This window comes from Choloepus didactylus, chromosome X (assembly GCF_015220235.1).
Source record: "Choloepus didactylus isolate mChoDid1 chromosome X, mChoDid1.pri, whole genome shotgun sequence".
NCBI lineage: Eukaryota > Metazoa > Chordata > Mammalia > Pilosa > Megalonychidae > Choloepus > Choloepus didactylus.
The window spans coordinates 45,142,716-45,165,579 of NC_051334.1; the positions used below are offsets into that span (position 1 = coordinate 45,142,716).

General features: G+C 38.2%; 1 protein-coding gene across 1 annotated transcript; it reads right to left on the reverse strand.

Annotated features, from left to right (window-relative positions):
* Window positions 1-369: 369 nt before the first annotated feature.
* On the reverse strand, window positions 370-17,415 carry FUNDC1 (FUN14 domain containing 1). The gene is made up of 5 exons (XM_037821468.1): window positions 17,227-17,415; window positions 16,402-16,558; window positions 13,418-13,493; window positions 5,056-5,184; window positions 370-1,001 (listed from the first exon to the last, which is right to left on the reverse strand). Exons 1-5 carry the CDS (start codon window positions 17,252-17,254, stop codon window positions 924-926), a joined length of 468 nt encoding a protein of 155 aa, XP_037677396.1. The 5' UTR covers window positions 17,255-17,415; the 3' UTR covers window positions 370-923.
* Between the last annotated feature and the right edge of the window lie 5,449 nt (window positions 17,416-22,864).

Consider the following 22,864-nt stretch of genomic DNA (forward strand, 5'->3'; position numbering starts at 1 on the left):
AAGGGGCCAGAATAATAATTAGGTTTCAGAAATGAGAAAAGAAATTCATTCAAGGTTAATAAATGAATCAATGACCCAACTACATGCACAAGCCTCCCCCCCCCCAAATTATTTCTGCACAAAATGACAGGATAAATAAGCAAAATAAAAAATTGGAAGCATATGTCAGAAGACATTTTTAAACTACAGACATCAAAAAAAGAAAAGGAGCTGTGGACATGTAACATTTGCTTGGAAGGGCCTTCTTTGGAACTGTTTATTGCAGTTATTATTTAAGCAAAGTAAGAATTGCAGGCAAAAATAAGTATACTGAAGACTAAACAGAAAAAGAAAACAATGTAAACACTGGTATTAAATTACATCAGTACAGCCTCTTTAACAACTTTAATAATTCTATTATCTCTAAATCCTTCCACAAAATGGCATTAGCATTACAGGTCTTTCAGTTTAATGCAAACATTTCTTATTAAAAGTCAACCCTATTGTTGAAACTATAATACAAATTACTAATTACTAACACTATACTACAAAAGCACAATGAAGAACACTTTATTTAAATAAAAAAGCTGTATTTTATTGGGGAATAAGTCCAACAAACAGATTTTTTATTTCTCCATATCTACATTCAGTGGCATCTTTATAAGCTAATTTCTAAACAAATGCATATTTTCTAGAAATGAGATGAAAGTAAGCCATGTTTTGCCCAGGAATACTATTATACACATACCATACAGGTTAATATACAGCAAATACTAGTTTGTCAAGCTTTAGAAGGCAAAATGCTAAGTTGTGAGTTCAGTATGGTCCAGCTAATTGTTTTCCTTGCCCTGGAGAATCTGGTGGCATGTACTGTTGAGAGACCACCTTGTTGCCAGCATTGTTCTCGTCACAGTTGAATCCACCATGATATAGAAGGTTCGTCCTTAAGATGCAAGGCCCAACAAAAAGCCTCCCACAAATCCACTGGATATCACAATGTTCTGTTTGACAAATTCTGTTGCCTAAAACATGAAGTAAGTTTAAACAAAAATACTCTTAATTATAGAATCCAGAACCAAGTAACGTTTTCCGCTATTTTCATCAATTCAATAAACACTCAGCAAAAATTCCTGAGCACCTAATATTGTGGGTGCAGAACACTACACAAGATCCCAGAGCTGTCAATTACAAATTGGAGGAGCCTCAAGCCCATAGCCAGTCCCACTAAGCTCCATGGCTACTGAGTTAACTAGTATACGGGCAGCAATGATCTCACAGGTAAAAAGAAATCTACCTACAGGGCAGACATAAATGCTCAGTCAGCAAGTTATTAACACAGATTATTGAACGCATTTCCACAGCAGGAACAATGATATTTATTACTCTTCTACTTGGCCAGTAAAAAAAAAAAAAAGGATAAGATCAAAAAAATATAATTTAATATCACCTTGATAAAATGTTAAATTGAATAAAATCATGAGAAAGCAACTAGACAAAGCCACACTATGGGATATTCTGCAAAACAACAGGCATAGATGCTTCAAAAATGTCAGTGCACGAAAGATAAGGAAATTAAAAAAAAAAAAAAAAAACAGATGAGGGGACTGTTTAAGATTAGAGACTTCAGAGACGTGATAACCAAATGCAATGTGTAATTCTTGATTGAAAAAAAAAAGCCATGAAAGATATTTTGTGGGAAATTTTGCATACAGACTGTATATTAGAAAATACTACTGTATCATGTTAAATTTCTTGGGTGTAATATTGCTATACGTAGTTGAGTAGGAGAATATCCCTATCCTTAGGAGATATGTGAAGTATTTAGGGTGAAGAGTTGTAATGTCTTAAATGGTTCAGGGAAAAAAAAGTGTTAATCACACACACAAATAGAGCAAATGTGGCAAAAAGTAAATTTGGTGACTAGGTGAAGGCTATCTGGGTATTCACTGTACTTGTCTTTCAACTTTTCAATTGGTTTGTGTGCCAGTTTGAATGTATTATGTCCCCCAGAAAAAGCCATATTCTTTGATGTAATCTTGTATGGGCAGAGGTTATCAGGGTTGATCAGATTGTAATTCTTTGAGTGTTTCTTTGGAATGTGCCCCACCCAGCTGTGGGTGGTGACTCTGGTGGGATACTCCCATGGAGGTGTGGCCCTGCCCATTCATGGTGGGCCTTGATCAGTGGAGCCATATAAAGGAGCTGACTCAAAGAGAAGAAGCTCAGTGCAGCTGTGAGTGACGTATTGAAGAGGAGCAAGCTTGCTAGAGAGGAACGCCCTGGGAGAAAGCCATTTTGAAACCAGAACTTGGAGCAGACGCCAGCCACGTGCCTTCCCAGCTAACAGAGGTTTTCCGGACGCCATTGGCCATCCTCCAGTGAAGGTACCTGATTACTGATGTGTTACCTTGGACACTTTATGGCCTTAAGACTGTAACTGTGCAGCCAAATAAACCCCCTTTTTATAAAAGCCAATCCGTCTCTGGTGTTTTGCATTCTGCAGCATTAGCAAACTAGGACAGATTTTGGTACCGAGAGTGGGGTGCTTTTGCTGCTGAGTTTGCAAATACCAAACATGTTGGAACGGCTTTTTAAATGGATAATGGGGAGTTTCTGGAAGAACTGTGAGGAGCTTGATAGAAAAGGCCTAAACTGCTTTGAAGAGACTGTCTGTGGAAATACAGACTCTAAAGATACTTCTGACGAGGCCTTGAACAGAAATGATCAATGTGTTGTTGTGAACTGGAAGAAAGGTGATCCTTGTTTTAAAGTGGCAGAGAATTTGGCAAAATTGAGTCCTGGTGTCAGATGGAAGGAAGAATTTGAAAGTGACAACCTGGAATACTTAGCTGAGGAGATCTCCAGACTACGTGTGGAGGATGTATCCTGGCTTCTCCTTGCAGCTTATAGTAAAATGCGAGCGGAGAGAGATAAACTTAGAACTGAACTCTTGGGTTCAAAGAAACCAGAAGCCGATGGCTTGGAAAATTACGAGCTTCCAGGGGGTGGAATCCCAGAAGCTACAGCCCAATGTGAGGATTTAACTAAACATGGAACCCAGCTGCCACTTCAGTACAAGCCAAGATTGGAAATGGAATTATCCAGAAAGGATTTGTGGAAAGTCCTATTGTCTGACGGCTTTGACCCGTGTGCTTCATGCAAAGCCAACAGAATTTTTGTGAGATCTTTATAGACAGAGCCATTGCTGGTCAGGACTGGAGGACACAGATAAGGAAAAAATTGAAGGAAAAATTTCTTCAAAGACAGAGCCATGGAGGTTGAGGTCTGGAGTCAAGAGGCCTTGGGCTGGGAGAGTGGAGAAGCCCACATGCATGGAAAGGGTGAGTTTGCCCCGGAGGTTGAGGGTGGGCATTCCACCTCGATGCTCTGGAAGAGTTTTGCCACCTGAGGTCCGAAAGAGGGTGGAGCACATTCCCAGGGAATTGGGGAGAGCCTGGCTGCCACCCCACTGTTCTGAAGGGGTTGAGCGTGTGCCCCGGAGATGGAAGGGAATCCGGGAGCTGCCCCGATGTTTGAGGAGGGTGGGGCCGAGAAGGTGGTCTCCCCAATGTGTGGATATGTTGGAGCACTCACCTAAGCGTTTGGAGAGGAAAGGGCTGCCAAAAAGGCCCTTAGGAAGGGTTAGACTCCCACTCTCTCAAGCCCCAAGGATGCAACGTTGTTCTGTAAATGACTCTCAGACTTTGAAATCTAATGGAGTTTGTCCTGCAGGTTTTAGGAACTGTTTTGGCCCTGTTAACCCTGTTTTCTTTACTCTTTCTCCTTATGGCAATGGGAATGTTTATCCTATGAATGTCCCTCCTTTGTATATTGGAAGCATATAACTTGTTCTAAGTCCACAGATCCAAAGCTAAAGGAAAAGTATGCCTTAGGACTGACAACACCTATATTTGATTTTGATGGGATCTTGTACTTAACTATTGTTACTGAAATGATTTAAGTTTCTGTGGTATTGTGGGATGAATGTATTTTGTATTTGGAAAGAATATGTTTTTCTGGGGTCCAGGGGGTGGAATGTGCCGGTTTGAATGTATTATGTCCCCCAGAAAAAGCCATATTCTTTGATGTAATCTTGTATGGGCAGAGGTTATCAGGGTTGATCAGATTGTAATTCTTTGAGTGTTTCTTTGGAATGTGCCCCACCCAGCTGTAGGTGGTGACCCTGGTGGGATACTCCCATGGAGGTGTGGCCCTGCCCATTCATGGTGGGCCTTGATCAGTGGAGCCATATAAAGGAGCTGACTCAAAGAGAAGAAGCTCAGTGCAGCTGTGAGTGACGTATTGAAGAGGAGCAAGCTTGCTAGAGAGGAACGCCCTAGGAGAAAGCCATTTTGAAACCAGAACTTGGAGCAGACGCCAGCCACGTGCCTTCCCAGCTAACAGAGGTTTTCCGGACGCCATTGGCCATCCTCCAGTGAAGGTACCCGATTACTGATGTGTTACCTTGGACACTTTATGGCCTTAAGACTGTAACTGGGTAGCCAAATAAACCCCCTTTTTATAAAAGCCAATCCGTCTCTGGTGTTTTGCATTCTGCAGCATTAGCAAACTAGAACAGTTTGAAATTTTTTAAACTAAAAAAAAATGGAGGGAGATAAAAGGATAAAGGCAAGATACTCAGTTCTAAACAGTGCAAGAAGAAAACAGACAAAATAAACATAAAAAGTTAACTAATATATTCATCAAACTAATAAAAACATTTTCAAACTATTCCATCTCAAGAAAAAAACGGGGTGTTTTCTTTTTACTACACCTTTTATACACACATATACATTTGGTAAAAGCACAAGAAAAATTCTGAAAGAATACTTTTAACAATTTTTACAAAGGGGGATCAAGGGGGTAGGGAGATGAGCAGGGGAATCTGCTTACCACCAAAAAGAAAAAAAAAAAAAAAAAACGACTGATCTAAATGGCGGCTTGACCCCAAATTTTACTTAACACTCTACACATATGACCCAAACCACAATTTTGAAAAGATAAACCCCAGTCACATTTTCTGCTGACCCACTGGAAAAAAAAAAAAAAAGAAACCCCAAATGTACATTGTCTTACTTCTTCAATTATATTGTTGATTTCAGGTGCTGCTTTATTTGCTCGTTTCTTAATCTGTCTTTTTGCTTTGTTTACATCTTTTTCAACTCTCTTCCAGTCAATCTGCACATAGCCACTGTGACTGGCAATCTGCAAAAATGTAACAAAAATGGTAAATTCTAAACCAACTAGATAGGTTACTGACTAACCTATTACCCAGGAATTTATGAACCTTCAGATTTCAAGAAATCTATGAAGCTTATAGTAAGAAATCACCATTTATTCACTAATTCACTCATTCAACAGATACTGAGTGCCTTGTTCTCTAGCCGACAACAAATGAGACACAAGATCCCACCCTCACAGAGCTTGGAGTCTGATAGGGAAAACAGACATTAAACATAAACAATACATTACTAAGATGGATGAACAACATGCTGAGAAAAGTGTGGTACACAATGGGAAAATATTCCAAAAGTTGCAATATAATTGTACTACTATTCTACATACTTTTTAGAGTAGGGAATTAGCTAAAAAAGATACAATCTAAATAATACAGCTAATTTTTAAAGTGCCTTTTAATTAAGCAGATGTTTAATTACAAGGGATCAAAAGCCAATCAGTTATTAGGCAACTAAAGAAAACTAAAGAACTGATAAAGGCTCTTCACTAACTCTGACTCCATTTACATTAAGAATACTTTCTGGTAATTGCTTTTAAAAGTGGAATCTAAAAGAAATGATGTGGCAAACTTATGCACTGTACAAGTTCCACGCCAAAAATCCTTTTAATAAAACTATAGCTAAATACCTATTAACCATAAGAAAACCCTTATGTGGTGCTGAGACACTGCAAAATCTGAACGGAAACAATAATGTGTGTATAAGCAAGCAATGTGCCCCCAAATAATAAAATAAAAATATAAATAATCACATGAGTAGTAAAGAATTAAACCACATAAAACATTATAATCACTTCTATGAAGTTTATGCTTTATTTGAAGACTTTTAATGTATCACTTTGATAGTCAACCACATGTAAAATACTTCAAATGATAAAAATATCTGATTTTATATAACTAGCTTAACTGTGAATCTTAGTTTGTTTTCTCTGTGAATGACACCATAGAAGAATTTATTTATCTGCATTTCTTCCTATATTTATTTACCTACTATCACTTCAAACTCCAGCATCAGCAAAACAGAGGTGAGCAAATCAAATGGCAAGTGAAAACTCTTACTGGTAGTTATTTGACACAGCAATCTGGGTCAATGGCATGGAGGTAGTGGTGAACCTCAAGGAAAGGAGTCTTCTATACATAAATGGAAGACCTATTATTTACTTGCACTGAGTAATCAAACTAGTTGATTACTATGAAGCTTTTGCTAAATTCAACTTTTTGCTGAATCTCATCTTCTTCCTCAATCCAAAGCTTGTGAGATGTAGAAAGATTTTATGTATGAATATGGCTTTATTTTTTGATTAGAAGAAACCAAAAACATTATCTATGCCACCAATCATCAGCAACCCCCAATTTTAATTCTAATTTTCAAGATTTAATATTTTAAATTACAAAGTTTAAAAAAAAAAAAAAACAACAATCCACATGCCATGAGTTATACTGGTGATGAAGTAAAGAAAAAAACCTTAACTACATTCCATGAGTGACCACTTATCCCCCCAACATCCCCAGCAAATGAATAAAGGAAGTCATTTAATGAGAAAGATTAAACAAATTCTTACAAACAGCATTCTATACACTGTACATAAAAATATTTTTACATAGCAATTTGTCACTGACAATTAATAAATCTAGAGTTATCTGAGATAAAGATTTTGTATAGTTTAAAGAACCATCTAGAACCATCTATGCTTTTGGGTAAAACGTCAAACAGTTGCAGGGAAAACAAAAAGCTTGAGATGCTGAAGACACTAATGGCTCTCTTGCTTCTTCCCTGATGCCTCCGAGCAGTCAGAGCATCTTCCCTCCACTCTCTCAGCTCCACATATACCTTCCCACCTCAGCACTGACCATACCATTATATTTGTTTGTCAATACCTGTTTCCCAGTGGACTATGAATCTGTCCCTAGAGTTCAGAGTGGTGCCAGGCAAATTAATGAATGAGTGAACAAAAACTGTGAATAAGGACTACATCCTCAAAGCTGCATTTAACCAACCTAGTTCAAATAATAACTCTCAGCAACAAGATGGCTGGGCTAGATTATCTCAAAGAACTTGATCCTGAAAGGCCCTATCATGTCTACTAGTGAGAGAGTCATCTCTGCTGATACTGAAATGATCCACTATCCTTGAACAAATTTCCTTGAGAAGTTCACTGCTATCTTCCCTTGGAGGCAAATCCAGTGAAACTGAAGGATAAGAATACTGCCCTATTTTTAAACATGGGTGGACAAACCAAGGATCATCAGACATAGAAGAAAGACTTTAATATGAAAAACAGAAACCAAAACAAACAAGCAGGGGAAAACAAAAGCAAAACAAATTAAAAAAAAATAAAAACTTGGAGGTAAAGAGACTTGGTAGGGAAAATTTAAAAAACAAAAAAACAAGATCATTTATGAACTCAGATTTAAAAAGATAATCCACAATGAAAGAGCTACCAATGGTCAAAACTGGAAAAATTTTAGCAATGAAATCAAGTATTGCATTTTAACCCAAAGTATAGAATAAATAACTAGGAGTCCAAACTGATATAAATCAGTGATTCAATAAATTAACAAATGGTGGAGAAGATACAAATCCCCCTCACAGAAGAATTCCAAATAAATTATGTAGATGCTCTACCCGCAAGGTGGAAGAATATCACTCCCACTCCTTAAGTGTAGACTGCACATGGTGACTTCCTTCCAAAGGGTACAGTATAGAAAGGGGAAAAAGGTGGTGGGTACTTTCATATGGGCTGGTGGGAATGTAATTGATGTTAACCTTTCCAGAGGGCTACTTGACAATCAAAAGGCTTAAATAACTACATTTACTTTGTTTCAAACGAGTGTGCAAAGATGTATGTAATGGCTGCTCATTGCAGTGTTGTTACAAAAACTGAAAAGATAAACAGCACAGATGAACATTTTGTGTACATGCTAAGAACTCCATGTAGGACAGATCATTTGGACCACCATTTCTTTAAGTGAATTCCACTAAAGAAATCACTTCAAATTGGCATCTGGTGATTAAGGACAACTTTCAACTTGTGTCATTCTGTCAGAACCTTCTATCCTAGATTCAAATTAAAGAACACATTTCAACTACAGCTCCTTCACCAGCATCCCCAGTCTACTGACCGGCAATTTAAATGGTTTTCAAAGATGCTAATGCTCCAGTAAATAATGTATTTCTAAAGGCCATATTGAAGGGATTCTGTCTTCTACCCATGCCATTGGCAGAAGCTATGGATTGGGGGAGGGAGGGAGGCCAAGTCACACATAATAAATATATTCCCCTTCCCAATCTCATAAAAAAAAAAGGATATTGCATCCATGAAGGAAAAACAAGGAATAAGATGCAAAAGTAACATTGCGAGAATAAAAAAACAAAAAGAAAAAGAAAAAATACTTGTGGAAAGTTAAAACAATAGCAGAAATGAAAAAATCCATAAGAGGGTGAGAAGATAAGGTTGAAGAAATCTCCCAGGAAGTAGACTAAAAAGACAGAAATGAGAAATAAGAAAGAATAGATAAGAAAATTAAACAACCAGTCTAGGAGATCCATAACAGGAACTACAGAAAGAAATATGAGAAAAGACAAGGGGAGAAAATCATCGACTAAATAAATATCAAAAGAATTTCCCCAAACAGAAAGGCACACACCTCTAAACTGAAAGAGCCCACTTGAGTTTCCAGCACAATGGATGAAAATAGGCCTATTGTGAGGAACATCACTGTGAGCAATCAGAATGCTGGAGACAAACAGAAAATCCTATAAGCATTTAATGAGAGGGTAAAAAATATATTAAATAGAAAGGTTCAGAAATTAGAAAGCTTTTAAGACTTTTTAACAGCAACACTGGAAGTTAGAAGACAATGGAGCAATATCTAGAACCAGTTAAACTATCAATCAAATGTGAGGGTAAAGTGAAGAAATTTTCAGACAAAGTCTTAAAAACTACATCTTCTATGCTCACTTTCCTAGGAAGTACTGTAGAGTATGTTCCACCAAAACAAGAGAATATATCAAGACATAATAAGAAACAGGAAACAAGACAGAAGTAAAAAGAATTCCTAGAATGGAAGTGAAGGGAGATCCCAGGATAATAGCTGTATACCAAACCTAGGAATCAAGCAGAACAGAGGATTCTGGGATCAAGTATGTTAAGAAGATTAAAATGACAGCTATTTGATGCATATGAGCACACTAAGAAGAGAGCTGGACAACTGGTAGAAATTTGGGAATTGAATTATCAATACATACATAAAAAATGAAGTCAACCATAACATAATTATTAACTTCATGGAAAACAAAGAGTTGTGACAGGATAAACACAGAATAATCACACTATACTACATGGCTCAGTGGTAAATAACACTTACAGTCATAGTAACCTAAAGCAGGGGTCAGCAAACTATAGCCTGTAGGCCTGCTGCCTGCTTTCGTTAATTACATTTTATTGGAACAAAGCAATGCCTATGTATTTATTTACATATTGTCTATGGCTGCTTTCATGGAACAATGGCAAAGCTGAGTAATTCTGAGAAACTATACGGTTGGCAAGCCTAAAATATTTACTATCTGCCCTTTAAGAAAATTTTGCTGACCCTTGATCTAAATATTAGGTGGCACACTTCCAATGAACTATTCTCAAGTTCAAAGCACCATTTTGATATTTTGCCATCATAACAACCTAACCTCACAGTTTACCCTCCCTGTAACTGCTCCTGTAAGATAAGGTACCCTAAGTCCTTCTAAGTCCCCCTCCTCTCCCTGGTGTTCAGAGGCCCCTATCTAGTTTCACAGGGACACCAAATTCAAACGAACACCCACCAATCACATGCTTGCAGTCCAACTGCTAACATTCCACTCCAATAAAGGCTACAGCCCAGTTTCCCTTGGTTCTCTAGCTTCCCCATCATGGTTGCCCTGCATCTGGACGTGCTCCCAGTAGCCCTGCTTGGTGTGCTGTGTACTTCTCTGGGAACTGTGAATACCAATAAATTTAACTGGTTTCAAAACCTCTCCTCTCCTTGTCACCATATCCAACTTTACCACACCTGAATAATTTAAGTCTAACATTCTAAGACAAATCCTAATACAATGACCTTACCATGGATAGCAACTATAAACCCTGGTTAAAATACAAGAGCACCAGAGTTTAAAAAAAAAAAAAAAAAAAGCAAGCAGATTTTGAAGGGTGTTAAAACTTGTAGGAAGGGACCAATATAAGGTGTGTTGCCCATTTTTATAGTTTTATCCTAAGGACAAGATAACAGTCATAGGATGGCTAAACTTCAATAGAAAACCTACCATCTTTCTGGCTGAAGAACCAGAACAACTATACCTCCAGAAAACAGAGATCCAGAAAAGAGGAGCCCCAAATTCTATATATAAACTCTATCCAAGTTGGACCCCCAAACCATATGTTCATGGGGCAGAACTGAGCATTCTGTATCTAAGGCCAAAAAAAAAAAAAAAATGAACTGAAACTTGAGCTGCTACTCACAAGAGGGGAAACATGAGTTCCCAAACTGAGTTTAACCCAAGTTAACTGCCTGCTAAAATTAAAACATCAACATTCTTCAGAAGAATACAACAGAATCCAGAATCTCTACAACATATTCCCAATGTCAAGGATAAAATCCAATTACTTGATATAAGATAAACAAGGAAAATGTGACCTATTCTCAAAGAGAAAAGAAAATTAATAGATACCATCCCTGAGAAGACCCAGATATTAGACTTTAGAGCAGTTATTACAATTATGCTTAATAAGGCAAAGGAAAATATTCTTGTGATCAATGAAAAGACAGGAAATCTCACCAAAAAATGGAAAATATAAAAAGAACCAAATGGAAATTCTAGAACTGAAAAATACAACATCTGAAATAAATTGACAGGATAGGCTTAATGGCAGAAGGTAAATGAAAGAGGAGTCAGTGAACTAGAAACAAACTAGATGAACAGAAATTACGCAATCTGAAAAAAAAACTGAAAACACAAATGAGCAAAACCTAGAGATCTGAAGAACATTATCAAAAAGTCTTAACATATATGCGATTTGAATCATGTTCAGAAGGAGAGAAAGAATGGGGCAGAAAAAAATACTTGTAGAAACAATGGCCAAAACCTTCCCAAACTTGATTTAAGGACATAAATTTACAGATTTAAGATCAGTGAACTTAATGATCTAACCAATTATGAAATAACAATACTAGGATGACTCAGGGGCAGAAAGCATCCATTTGTGTAAGATTGGGGGCAGGGTGTGGGGAGAGCAGAGCACTTCAATGATAGCTAAATTCTTACATTCTAAAATGGGAAGCCTATAGTAATACCTAAAACTGAAAGATCAAGAAACGTCCAATTACTTTCTTCTGGGAAAAGGATACAAATAACTTAAGAATTAAAGTTTAAGATGGTTGCCTAAGGAGGGAAAAATGAGGATGGCAAGGGAGGGAGAGGATTACTCTACTCTGCAATACCCCTTGTACAAGTACTTGACCCTTTGAATTATGTGCATGTATAACTTCAAAAAAAATAAAAACCAAATTTACAAGATTTATATAGCACTATTTTAAGACAGTTGTGTAATAATATCTACTGGGAAACACTTAATATTGAGTTACTGAATATATCTCAATAAAATTACATTTTAAAAAACTGAGTTACTGGAAAAGCTTTAAGTAACTCTAAGTAAATTAATATTTCTTGACCTTTCACACTGATAAATATTGAAGTGGGCCTAAAGAATATTAGGCAACTAGCCTAAAAGCCATTTGATATTCTATTTCCGTTTTCTTCCACTGAGTTTTCAAGGCAAGTCATATTTGTGGGAAAAAATGGTGCTTGTGTTCATCTGCCTTAATGACCTCTAAGAATATGTGGACTGGGTAGGCACAAAGAAGTAGGAAGTGGCAACGGCAAAACGTGGATTTGATGGCGCATACTGACTTCTGAAAAACTGGCATGCAGAGTGGATTAAAATGTACAATTCTCTAGTCTTTGAACATATTAGGAAACTCCACTTTAGTCTAGTACCCTTTTGTGCTAAACAGAAATGACAACTGAGTTTTCAAAATAGCAATAGAATTAAACGTGTTCTTGAGTCCATATAATCCCAAGCCAAAATCAGCTTAAGTAAAATTCTCTTCTGCACAAATGCTGGTGTATTCATCAAAAGGACTAAGTTTAGATGTTAATCATATTCCTTTTTACCTCCTACCATAATAGGCAATTAGTCCTAATTATGCCAGCAACAGAAAGAATATATATTTTTAAAAATGCTTTTTAGTAAACAACTCAAATTTTGTGCTTAATACATATGAATCCAGTCCCTTTGTACTTAAGGAGACTACAATGATTATTACACAATCAATGGGATTAGGTGAAGTCAGATTTTGCTTGCTATGACCATCAATCATTTTTTAAATCTGTCAAACTGACAGTTCTCTGCATCTTTAAAATTGTTGCTAACATTCATTCCCAGATATTTTCAATTTTTGGACTTACTATATTTGATCCTCAGAGACTGTTATTTTTGGAAAAAATATATGCCAGACATGAATGCCAGATAATATCCTGATAAACATCCTTTTACAGGCAAAGCATTTTTAGACCTTATATTTAGAGAAACTGAACAAAACTAAAATTTCAAATTCTGTCCCACAAATAGGATTATGGATGATTTTTTAAACCCAATTTTCTATATTATTAGGGCTCCCTCGTTTTAAAAAAATCTGTTAGAAATTGCTAACAGCAGTTTCCTCTAGGGAGGAAACCTGCATGGCTAGAAAACAGGGGAAGGAAAAAGGCCTTTTGAATTTTATACACTCTGTGTGCATGCAAATTTTACACATATGTTTATAACTGTAAGGATGAATAAGTTACATTATTATATTAGTGAAATGTTTATTTTGCTAGGGACACACTTGAAGAGAAATTTTGATAATAACAAAAACAATGAGGCACTTCAAATTTTAATAGTTGTCTTTTTAATAGCTCAGATTAAAGAATTTATAAGTATTTATATTGTTGTATTTCATGACAGATGCTATTTTCCAAAAGTCACTGCAGTTTTTCCATAAACCAATGCCTAAATGAAAAATTCCATCTTCTGGTAAAATGCGCAGGAATGAAATGGCTACACTTGGCTTTCTCAGTTCCCAATGGCTACCTATGTAAGCAGAAACAAGTACCTATCTCTGACATACCTGAAGGAGAAGAAAGCCACCACCTACTGCAGTTGCTGCAAGTTTTCCAACTTTCTGGAACAAAAATCCTGCACACCTTTAATGAAAGAAATGACAAAAGATGAGAAAAATCGATGTACTAAACCCTTCACCCTCTTCTATTGTTCATGGCTTTCCTAGTGAAATCTTAAAATCTTGCCATTTCTTTTGATCATGTCCCTCACCTGCTCAGAAACCCTCAATGTTTCCCTTCAGTTATATAGGCTAGTTAAAAATGCACAACTGAAAATGTCTGAAATTTGCTTCAAAATAAGGGATGGGAAGAAGAGGAGGGGAACTTGGAGGAAAGAAGACTGGCTACTGAAACTGGATGATGGGTACTCAAGGATTCGCTACACCATTCCCTCTACTTTTAAGTTGGAATTTCCCATAATAAAAACATTTCATTTTGTTTTTTTTTTTTTAATACAAGATGCTGGTCAACCCCCACTCTACCCAAACCTTCTGTTCCAACCTAATTACTTCCAAATGAGTCATCACCTTTGTTCAAACTATTAATTGCCCTGTTTCTACGGATTTCTGCCTAGCTCTACCTATCTAAAGCTTTCCTACCCTTTAAGGTCCAGCTTCATGACTACTGTAGTCCATATTTCTTGTAACTTCCTTATCTGTATCTATCTCTCCTTATGTTAAACCTGTTTTGTCTCATCTATGCTAAGAGCATCACATCCCATACTACTTCCGTGGTTAATTTTCTTCTTCATTGAGCTTACACATTCCCTTCAGTATTCCAGATCCCTACTGGGCAAAAGAATCCCGGATTTCTAACTCTTACATTTCCAATTATATGTTGGGCTTCTCTAGCACCGAAAACCACATATTCAAAATATCCCAAAGCAAACATCACCTTTCCAAATAAACCAACTGTTGTTAGGGTCACAATTTGTAAATGACAGCCCCACTCTCCAGCCTTGCCACCTCACATTCATCTCAGACTCTGCCTTCTTTATTCCCTACTTGGTCCAAATGATTGCCACATTCTATATATTCTAGCTCCATAACATTATGTGATAGTCTTCTTTCCATTCTCCAGGGAATCATTACCTTGCTAATGGTTCAGGCTTCCAATACCTGCTTCTGTACCATGCTAAGGATTCTCTAACTGGTTTTCCCACATTCAGTTTCTCTTAGCAACCACCCACACTGGTACCATTTTTTTTAACCTTATGATGCTCAAAAATCTATAGCTACCTACAGCTAAATATAATCTCCTCAGCCTCCCATTCAGGTCCTGAATTGGTCTGAATTGTTAACTGGCTAGGTTGATACCTATTAACTATTCCTCCTTAATGCAAGCCACAATATTACTGCATCAGCTTTATACCCTAAGAAAACTGCAAAAATATACTAGACAGACTCTAGCGATTGCAACAAATCACCTGTATAATATTAGAGTCCTACGGCATAGCTCCTGGGCCAACACCTGGCTATAACCCAAAAATATGCATTACTATAGAGAACATACTCCTCAGCAGAGGCATCAGCAAGGAAGGCCCACAAAAGGGAGAGGTAGAGGCAAACAGCAGCCAGGTTTCAACAATGTATATCCACAGTTTGATGGCATTAGCCACTAAAATGAACCTACTAACTCCCCCTGCTCTGTTTTTAGGCTCTCCAAGCAAACTTCTGTCACTTATAGGGATTCTCATCAAGCTTAGTCTATAAGGAGAAAACGTGCAATTTGATCATTCTATTTCTCAATTATCTTTTAGTCTTTTTTAAGATTGGGCTTCAGGCCCTGACTCACATTAACCAATCTCACATTAACCAACCATCTATGGCACCAACTTGTGAACTTATATAAGCAGAGGGCAAGACCCTGAATTATGGGGATCAAGGTACAACCAGGCTGTGAAGAATCACCTGAATGATCAGGGTCCTGACCAGGAATCTCCGAACTGCAGATTTTTATCATATGGCAGCATTAATAAGTATACATATGAACACAAAGACTGCATCTTTCCATCACAGAATCTTCAAAATTAGTTTCTACCCATAAAATGACATTTACAAAAAGGTACAGAGGAGTGTGCCACTGTTCCAAAGTGCATGTAAAACACAAATAAAAAATTTTAATTTTATACTTATTAAATGTAAATATTTAAATTAAGTTAATGTAAAATACATTTAACCTAGAATCTAAGAAAAAAAAGATTATTCACAAGTTAAGAACCCTCACTCATTTCAAAGTTTCTCTCTGGTCATAATCATTCTCAAAATAAAGGGTCAGACTTTTTTCTGACCCTTGCTATCTGGCTAATCTTTTATTCGAGGAATATCAAAATTAGATCCACAGTAGCAATTATGTAGTCATGTGGTCTGAAGTGTTAACTGGTTAGGTTTATGCCTACTACTGGCTCTTCCTCAATGTACTCCACAAAATTATTACAGAATAAGCAGTCAGCCTTTTAATTCCAATGCAAAACCAACGTTCTACAACTGTTCTTCAAAGAATTGGCATAATCAGGACCACCAGCCAACAAAAAACAGCAGCATCATCTACGATCATCAATAATTTATACTGAAGTTTTACAATGCTGTCTACAGGGTTGACAGTTCTAAAGATCAGTTCTACTGTGCATGTTTCTCCCAGTCTTTTCCAAGTGTTAGCACAGGGTGACAAAAATTATTTATATATAAACTCTTCTCCTGTTATTCTTCCTATCTATCCACTATCACTTTATCAGATCCACCACGTTTGCTGAAATTGAGAAACGGAAAAAAATATAATCAAAAGAAGGATAAGGGGGGAAAAGTGGAACAGTGGTGGGTTTGGGGAAGGAAAGCAAGTCTCTGAGTACAGATGACACCAATCTTTCACAGAGAAAAGCCTCTTCTAGAATTAACAGTGTAAACCCACTGGATGCTCAGTGAGTCTGGCCCATGTAAAAAAAGGCAGCAGTCAAGTTCCCAATGAAATTTAATGAAAAAGATGTTCTTCTCACCAGCCAGTCACTCCACCCATTACAATCTGAGTGGCCACTGAGTATTTTTCTACCATAGGTCCAGAACTGTGGCCAAACACTCGATTCCACCAGTGGTGTCTTCTTGCATACTCAGTTAAATCCAACACTTCGTAAGAGTCATCATCACTTTCATATTCTTCAAAATACAAAATGGAAAAAATAAATTTTGAGTCACGTCAGAAATGTCCATGCATTTTTTTTTTTTTAAACCTGTTACCATTCATTGTACATTGGGCCTGCAGTTAAAAATGCCCAGGTGGAAAATGCTGACTTTGTTAAAGTCAATTCCGGAGACTAGAGCCTCAAGAGTTAAAGGGCCTAGTGATAATATTCCCATCTCCTTCCCAAAGACCCAGGGGCCGGTTTGGGGGCAAGGAGCTGGGCCAGGTCAGAGTTACACAGGAGGGGTCACCTCCCAAATCTCAGGAGCCAGAGCAGGATCCATTTTCATCCGGGGGTGTGGGGGAGGGGAGTGGGTGGGTTGAGGGAGGGGGTGTTCAACTGAAAGAAATGGTCAGAAGCCGGACGAGACGAAATCATTTCAGGGTCAGACTAAAATAAAATGTTTGAAAACGAAGATGAAAAGGCAGGGGGTGGTGAGGCAATGTTGGGGGAGGGGGCCGCTGTCCGCCTGCGTTCCGCCGACAGGAGGGAGAAGTCCACATCGGAAGGGGTGCTCAAAGGGGCGGCCTCCAAAAAAGAGCCCCAAGGACCTTGGGGCAGGAGATGAAAGAGCCGCCCCGAGAACAAGGTCGGGAGCTGTAAGCCACGTCCCAGATGCTACTTCGGGCCCGGGCCGCTCACCTTGGGAAGGGGGGTTCCGGGTTGCCATTATTCCGCCGGCGGCCGGTTCCGAGGGTGGTCCCCGCCCGCCCTCTTCTCCCCTGTACTGTAAGGGCCGCTCTAGGCCGAGGAAGAAGTCTATGGTCTCTTTTTTTCCTTCTCCTCCTCCTCCTCCTCCAGGCGCGTTGTCTTGTCCCCGCCCGTCCTCGCCACGCGGGGCCTTCCGCGCAAGCGCAAGGCGAGACTCAGGGGTAGGTGAGTGCGTGGGTGGAGTGGGGACGAAAGGGGTGTCGAGGCGAGGCCCCGCGAATGCCTGTGGGAGTTGTAGTCCGTTGCTCTTCACACCCCCGGCCCTATCACCCCCCCCCCCCGGAATTAACATATCTTTTTTTTTTTTAATAGCTTGAATTTTGTTTCAAATCTCCTCAAGATTTGGGGGCTGTCACATGGTAGTGTAAAGGGAAAACCAGCATTTCGAACGCTGTACCAAAATTCAAGCCCTTGAGGAAAAAGGCGTTTAAAAAGAGATAAGAAAAACCCTGTTTCAAACCACACTCTTCTAAGAAAGCAAGGACTCACCAACTGGCAGAAAATTTTTCTAATTCGCTGCTTCAGGGAATTGGAAACTTTTTATCAGCGCCTGCTCCACTGGTCTTTGCTAGGAAACCTAGGGAGGCAGCTAAAGGCGTAAGAACTAACCTGACTCAAGTTACTAAAGAGGGCATAATTTTTTTTTATTATCATAATTGTTATTATTTAAACCTGGTAGAGGAACAAAGTCAAGTTCTTCAACACGAAGCCCCACGGCATTCTGTAGGATGAGGAACTCTTGATCACCAACCAGCTAACCCAAGTTCACAGATAAAACAGCCCCAAACTTGTTTTGAAGTTCGAGCACATTCACTGCACAATTAACCAAAACAGCCTCCCACCACCCCCCGCATTAGTTTTAATGGAAAAACAAGAAATTCTGGTATAGATTGAATTACTTAAAATAATGACTTGCATGATTACACTTGGCTTTTCAAATCCCAGAGCTTTAAATGCAGGAGTTGGTTCTCTCAAATTCCTCAGCCTGCAGCTCCCAAAATATAATCTAAGACTGTCTGGAGATGTTAGTGTTCATTTAGAATTCAAAAGACTAACTGTTTAACTTATTTAAGACTCAACATTTCAGAAACAAAAAAGACTTTAGGGGACATGACTTGAGATCTCCTCACTGAAATTCAGTTTACTTATTTTGAGTTCATACACTCCTTCCTCCCCATTGCCCACCCACGCCTACTGAGGTGCTAACAAACAGAGAAATAGCCACTGAATGGAATAGAGAAAAACAAGAGGAAAGAAAAATACTAAATTGGAGACCAAAATAGAGGGTTGACTGGCCAATGACATCCAAATAACACGTTCAAATTCTTCTAGCAATGTCAGCCAGCTACAGAAAGAAGTCACTTTCCTGTAAAGGAAATGGTGTTTAGAATCAACTGGCCATGGAGAAATGAGGAAAGAAGAAAACAAAACAGTGTTCTTTTTTTTTTTTTTTTAATCATCATTTTATTGAGATATATTCACATACCACGCAGTCATACAAAACAAATTGTACTTTCGATTGTTTACAGTACCATTACATAGTTGTACATTCATCACCTAAATCAATCCCTGACACCTTCATTAGCACACACACAAAAATAACAAGAATAATAATTAGAGTGAAAAAGAGCAATTGAAGTAAAAAAGAACACTGGGTACCTTTGTCTGTTTGTTTGCTTCCCCTACTTTTCTACACATCCATCCATAAACGAGACAAAGTGGAGTTTGGTCGTTATGGCATTCCCAATCCCACTGTCACCCCTCATAAGCTACATTTTTATACAACTGTCTTCGAGATTCATGGGTTCTGGGTTGTAGTTTAATAGTTTCAGGTATCCACCACCAGCTACCCCAATTCTTTAGAACCTAAAAAAGGTTGTCTAAAGTGTGCGTAAGAGTGCCCACCAGAGTGATCTCTCGGCTCGTTTTGGAATCTCTCTGCCACTGAAGCTTATTTCATTTCCTTTCACATCCCCCTTTTGGTCAAGAAGATGTTCTCCATCCCACGATGCCGGGTCTACATTCCTCCCTGGGAGTCATATTCCACGTTGCCAGGGAGATTCACTTCCCTGGGTGTCTGATCCCACGTAGGGGGGAGGGCAGTGATTTCACCTTTCAAGTTGGCTTAGCCAGAGAGAGAGGGCCACATCTGAGCAACAAAGAGGCATTCAGGAGGAGACTCTTAGGCACAAATACAGGGAGGCCTAGCCTCTCCTTTGCAGCAACCGTCTTCCCAAGGGTAAAACTTATGGTAGAGGGCTCAACCCATCAAACCACCAGTCCCCTATGTCTGTGGTCATGTTAGCAACCATGGAGGTGGGGTAGGCGAATACCCCTGCATTCTCCACAGGCTCCTCAAGGGGGCACTACATCTTTTTTTTTTTTTTTTTCCTTGTTTGTCTTTTTTCTTTTTTTTTTTTTTTTAACTTTCCCTTCTTTTTTAAATCAACTGTATGAAAAAAAAAAGTTAAAAAGAAAACAAACATACAATAAAAGAACATTTCAAAGAGACCATAACAAGGGAGTAAGAAAAAGACAACTAACCTAAGATAACTACTTTACTTCCAACATGTTCCTACTCTACCCCAAGAAAGTTACATAATATAGCAACATTTCAGTGAACTTATTCCTACTACATCCATCAGAAATTAACAGACCATAGTCATTTCTGGGCATCCCCAGAACGTTAAATAGCTTATCTGTTCTTCTTGGATTATTGTTCCCCCTTCCTTAATTGCTCTCTACTGCTAGTTCCCCTACATTCTACATTATAAACCATTTGTTTTACATTTTTCAAAGTTCACATTAGTGGTAGCATATAATATTTCTCTTTTTGTGCCTGGCTTATTTCGCTCAGCATTATGTCTTCAAGGTTCATCCATGTTGTCATATGTTTCACCAGATCGTTCCTTCTTACTGCCGCGTAGTATTCCATCGTGTGTATATACCACATTTTATTTATCCACTCATCTGTTGAAGGACATTTGGGTTGTTTCCATCTCTTGGCAATTGTGAATAATGCTGCTATGAACATTGGCGTGCAGATATCTGTTCGTGTCACTACTTTCCGATCTTCCGGGTATATACCGAGAAGTGCAATCGCTGGATCGAATGGTAGCTCTATATCTAGTTTTCTAAGGAACTGCCAGACTGACTTCCAGAGTGGCTGAACCATTATACAGTCCCACCAACAATGAATAAGAGTTCCAATTTCTCCACATCCCCTCCAGCATTTGTAGTTTCCTGTTTGTTTAATGGCAGCCATTCTAACAGGTGTTAGATGGTATCTCATTGTGGTCTTAATTTGCATCTCTCTAATAGCTAGTGAAGCTGAACATTTTTTCATGTGTTTCTTGGCCATTTGTATTTCCTCTTCAGAGAACTGTCTTTTCATATCTTTTGCCCATTTTATAATTGGGCTGTCTGTACTATTGTCATTGAGCTGTAGGATTTCTTTGTATATGCAAGATATCAGTCTTTTGTCAGATACATGGTTTCCAAAAATTTTTTCCCATTGAGTTGGCTGCCTCTTTACCTTTTTGAGAAATTCCTTTGAGGTGCAGAAACTTCTAAGCTTGAGGAGTTCCCATTTATCTATTTTCTCTTTTGTTGCTTGTGCTTTGGGTGTAAAGTCTAGGAAGTGACCGCCTAATACAAGGTCTTGAAGATGTTTTCCTACATTATCTTCTAGGAGTTTTATTGTACTTTCTTTTATATTGAGATCTTTGGTCCATTTTGAGTTAATTTTTGTGTAGGGGGTGAGGTAGGGGTCCTCTTTCATTCTTTTGGATATGGATATCCAACTCTCCCAGCCCCATTTGTTGAAAAGACCATTATGGCTCAGTTCGGTGACTTTGGGGGCCTTATCAAAGATCAGTCGGCCATAGATCTGAGGGTCTATCTCTGAATTCTCAATTCGATTCCATTGATCTATATGTCTATCTTTGTGCCAGTACCATGCTGTTTTGGCAACTGTGGCTTTATAATAAGCTTCAAAGTCAGGGAGTGTAAGTCCTCCCACTTCGTTTTTCTTTTTTAGAGTGTCTTTAGCAATTCGAGGCATCTTCCCTTTCCAAATAAATTTGATAACTAGCTTTTCCAAGTCTGCGAAGTAGGTTGTTGGAATTTTGATTGGGATTGCATTGAATCTGTAGATGAGTTTGGGTAGAATTGACATCTTAATGACATTTAGCCTTCCTATCCATGAACATGGAATATTTTTCCATCTTTTAAGGTCCCCTTCTATTTCTTTTAGTAGAGTTATGTAGTTTTCTTTGTATAGGTCTTTTACATCTTTGGTTAAGTTTATTCCTAGGTATTTGATTTTTTTAGTTGCTATTGAAAATGGTATCTTTTTCTTGAGTGTCTCTTCAGTTTGTTCATTTCTAGCATATAGAAACATTACTGACTTATGTGCATTAATCTTGTATCCCGCTACTTTGCTAAATTTGTTTATTAGCTCTAGTAGGTGTATCGTTGATTTCTCAGGGTTTTCTAGATATAAGATCATATCATCTGCAAACAATGACAGTTTTACTTCTTCTTTTCCAATTTGGATGCCTTTTATTTCTTTGTCTTGCCGGATTGCCCTGGCTAGCACTTCCAGCACAATGTTGAATAACAGTGGTGACAGCGGGCATCCTTGTCTTGTTCCTGATCTTAGAGGGAAGGCTTTCAGTCTCTCACCATTGAGTACCATGCTGGCTGTGGGTTTTTCATATATGCTCTTTATCATGTTGAGGAAGTTTCCTTCAATTCCTACCTTTTGAAGTGTTTTTATCAAAAAGGGATGTTGGATTTTGTCAAATGCTTTTTCAGCATCTATTGAGATGATCAATTGATTTTTCCCTTTCGAGTTTTTAATGTGTTGTAATACATTGATTGTTTTTCTTATGTTGAACCATCCTTGCATGCCTGGAATGAACCCCACTTGGTAATGGTGTATGATTTTTTTAATGTGTCTTTGGATTCGATTTGCAAGTATTTTGTTGAGGATTTTTGCATCTATATTCATTAGGGAGATTGGCCGGTAGTTTTCCTTTTTTGTAGCATCTTTGCCTGGTTTTGGTATTAGATTGATGTTAGCTTCATAAAATGAGTTAGGTAGTGTTCCATTTTTTTCAATGTTTTGTAAGAGTTTGAATAAGATTGGTGTCAGTTCTTTCTGGAAAGTTTGGTAGAATTCCCCTGTGAAGCCATCTGGCCCTGGGCATTTATTTGTGGGAAGATTTCTGATGACTGATTGGATCTCTTTGCTTGTGATGGGTTGGTTGAGGTCTTCTATTTCTTCTCTGGTCAGTCTAGGTTGTTCATATGTTTCCAGGAAATTGTCCATTTCTTCTACATTATCCAGTTTGTTGCCATACAGTTGTTCATAATATCCTCTTATAATTTTTTTAATTTCTTCAGGATCTGCAGCTATGTCACCTTTTTCATTCATTATTTTGTTTATATGGGTCTTCTCTCTTTTTGATTTTGTCAGTCTAGCTAGGGGCTTGTCAATCTTGTTGGTCTTCTCAAAGAACCAACTTTTGGTGATATTTATCCTTTCTATTGTTTTTTTCTTCTC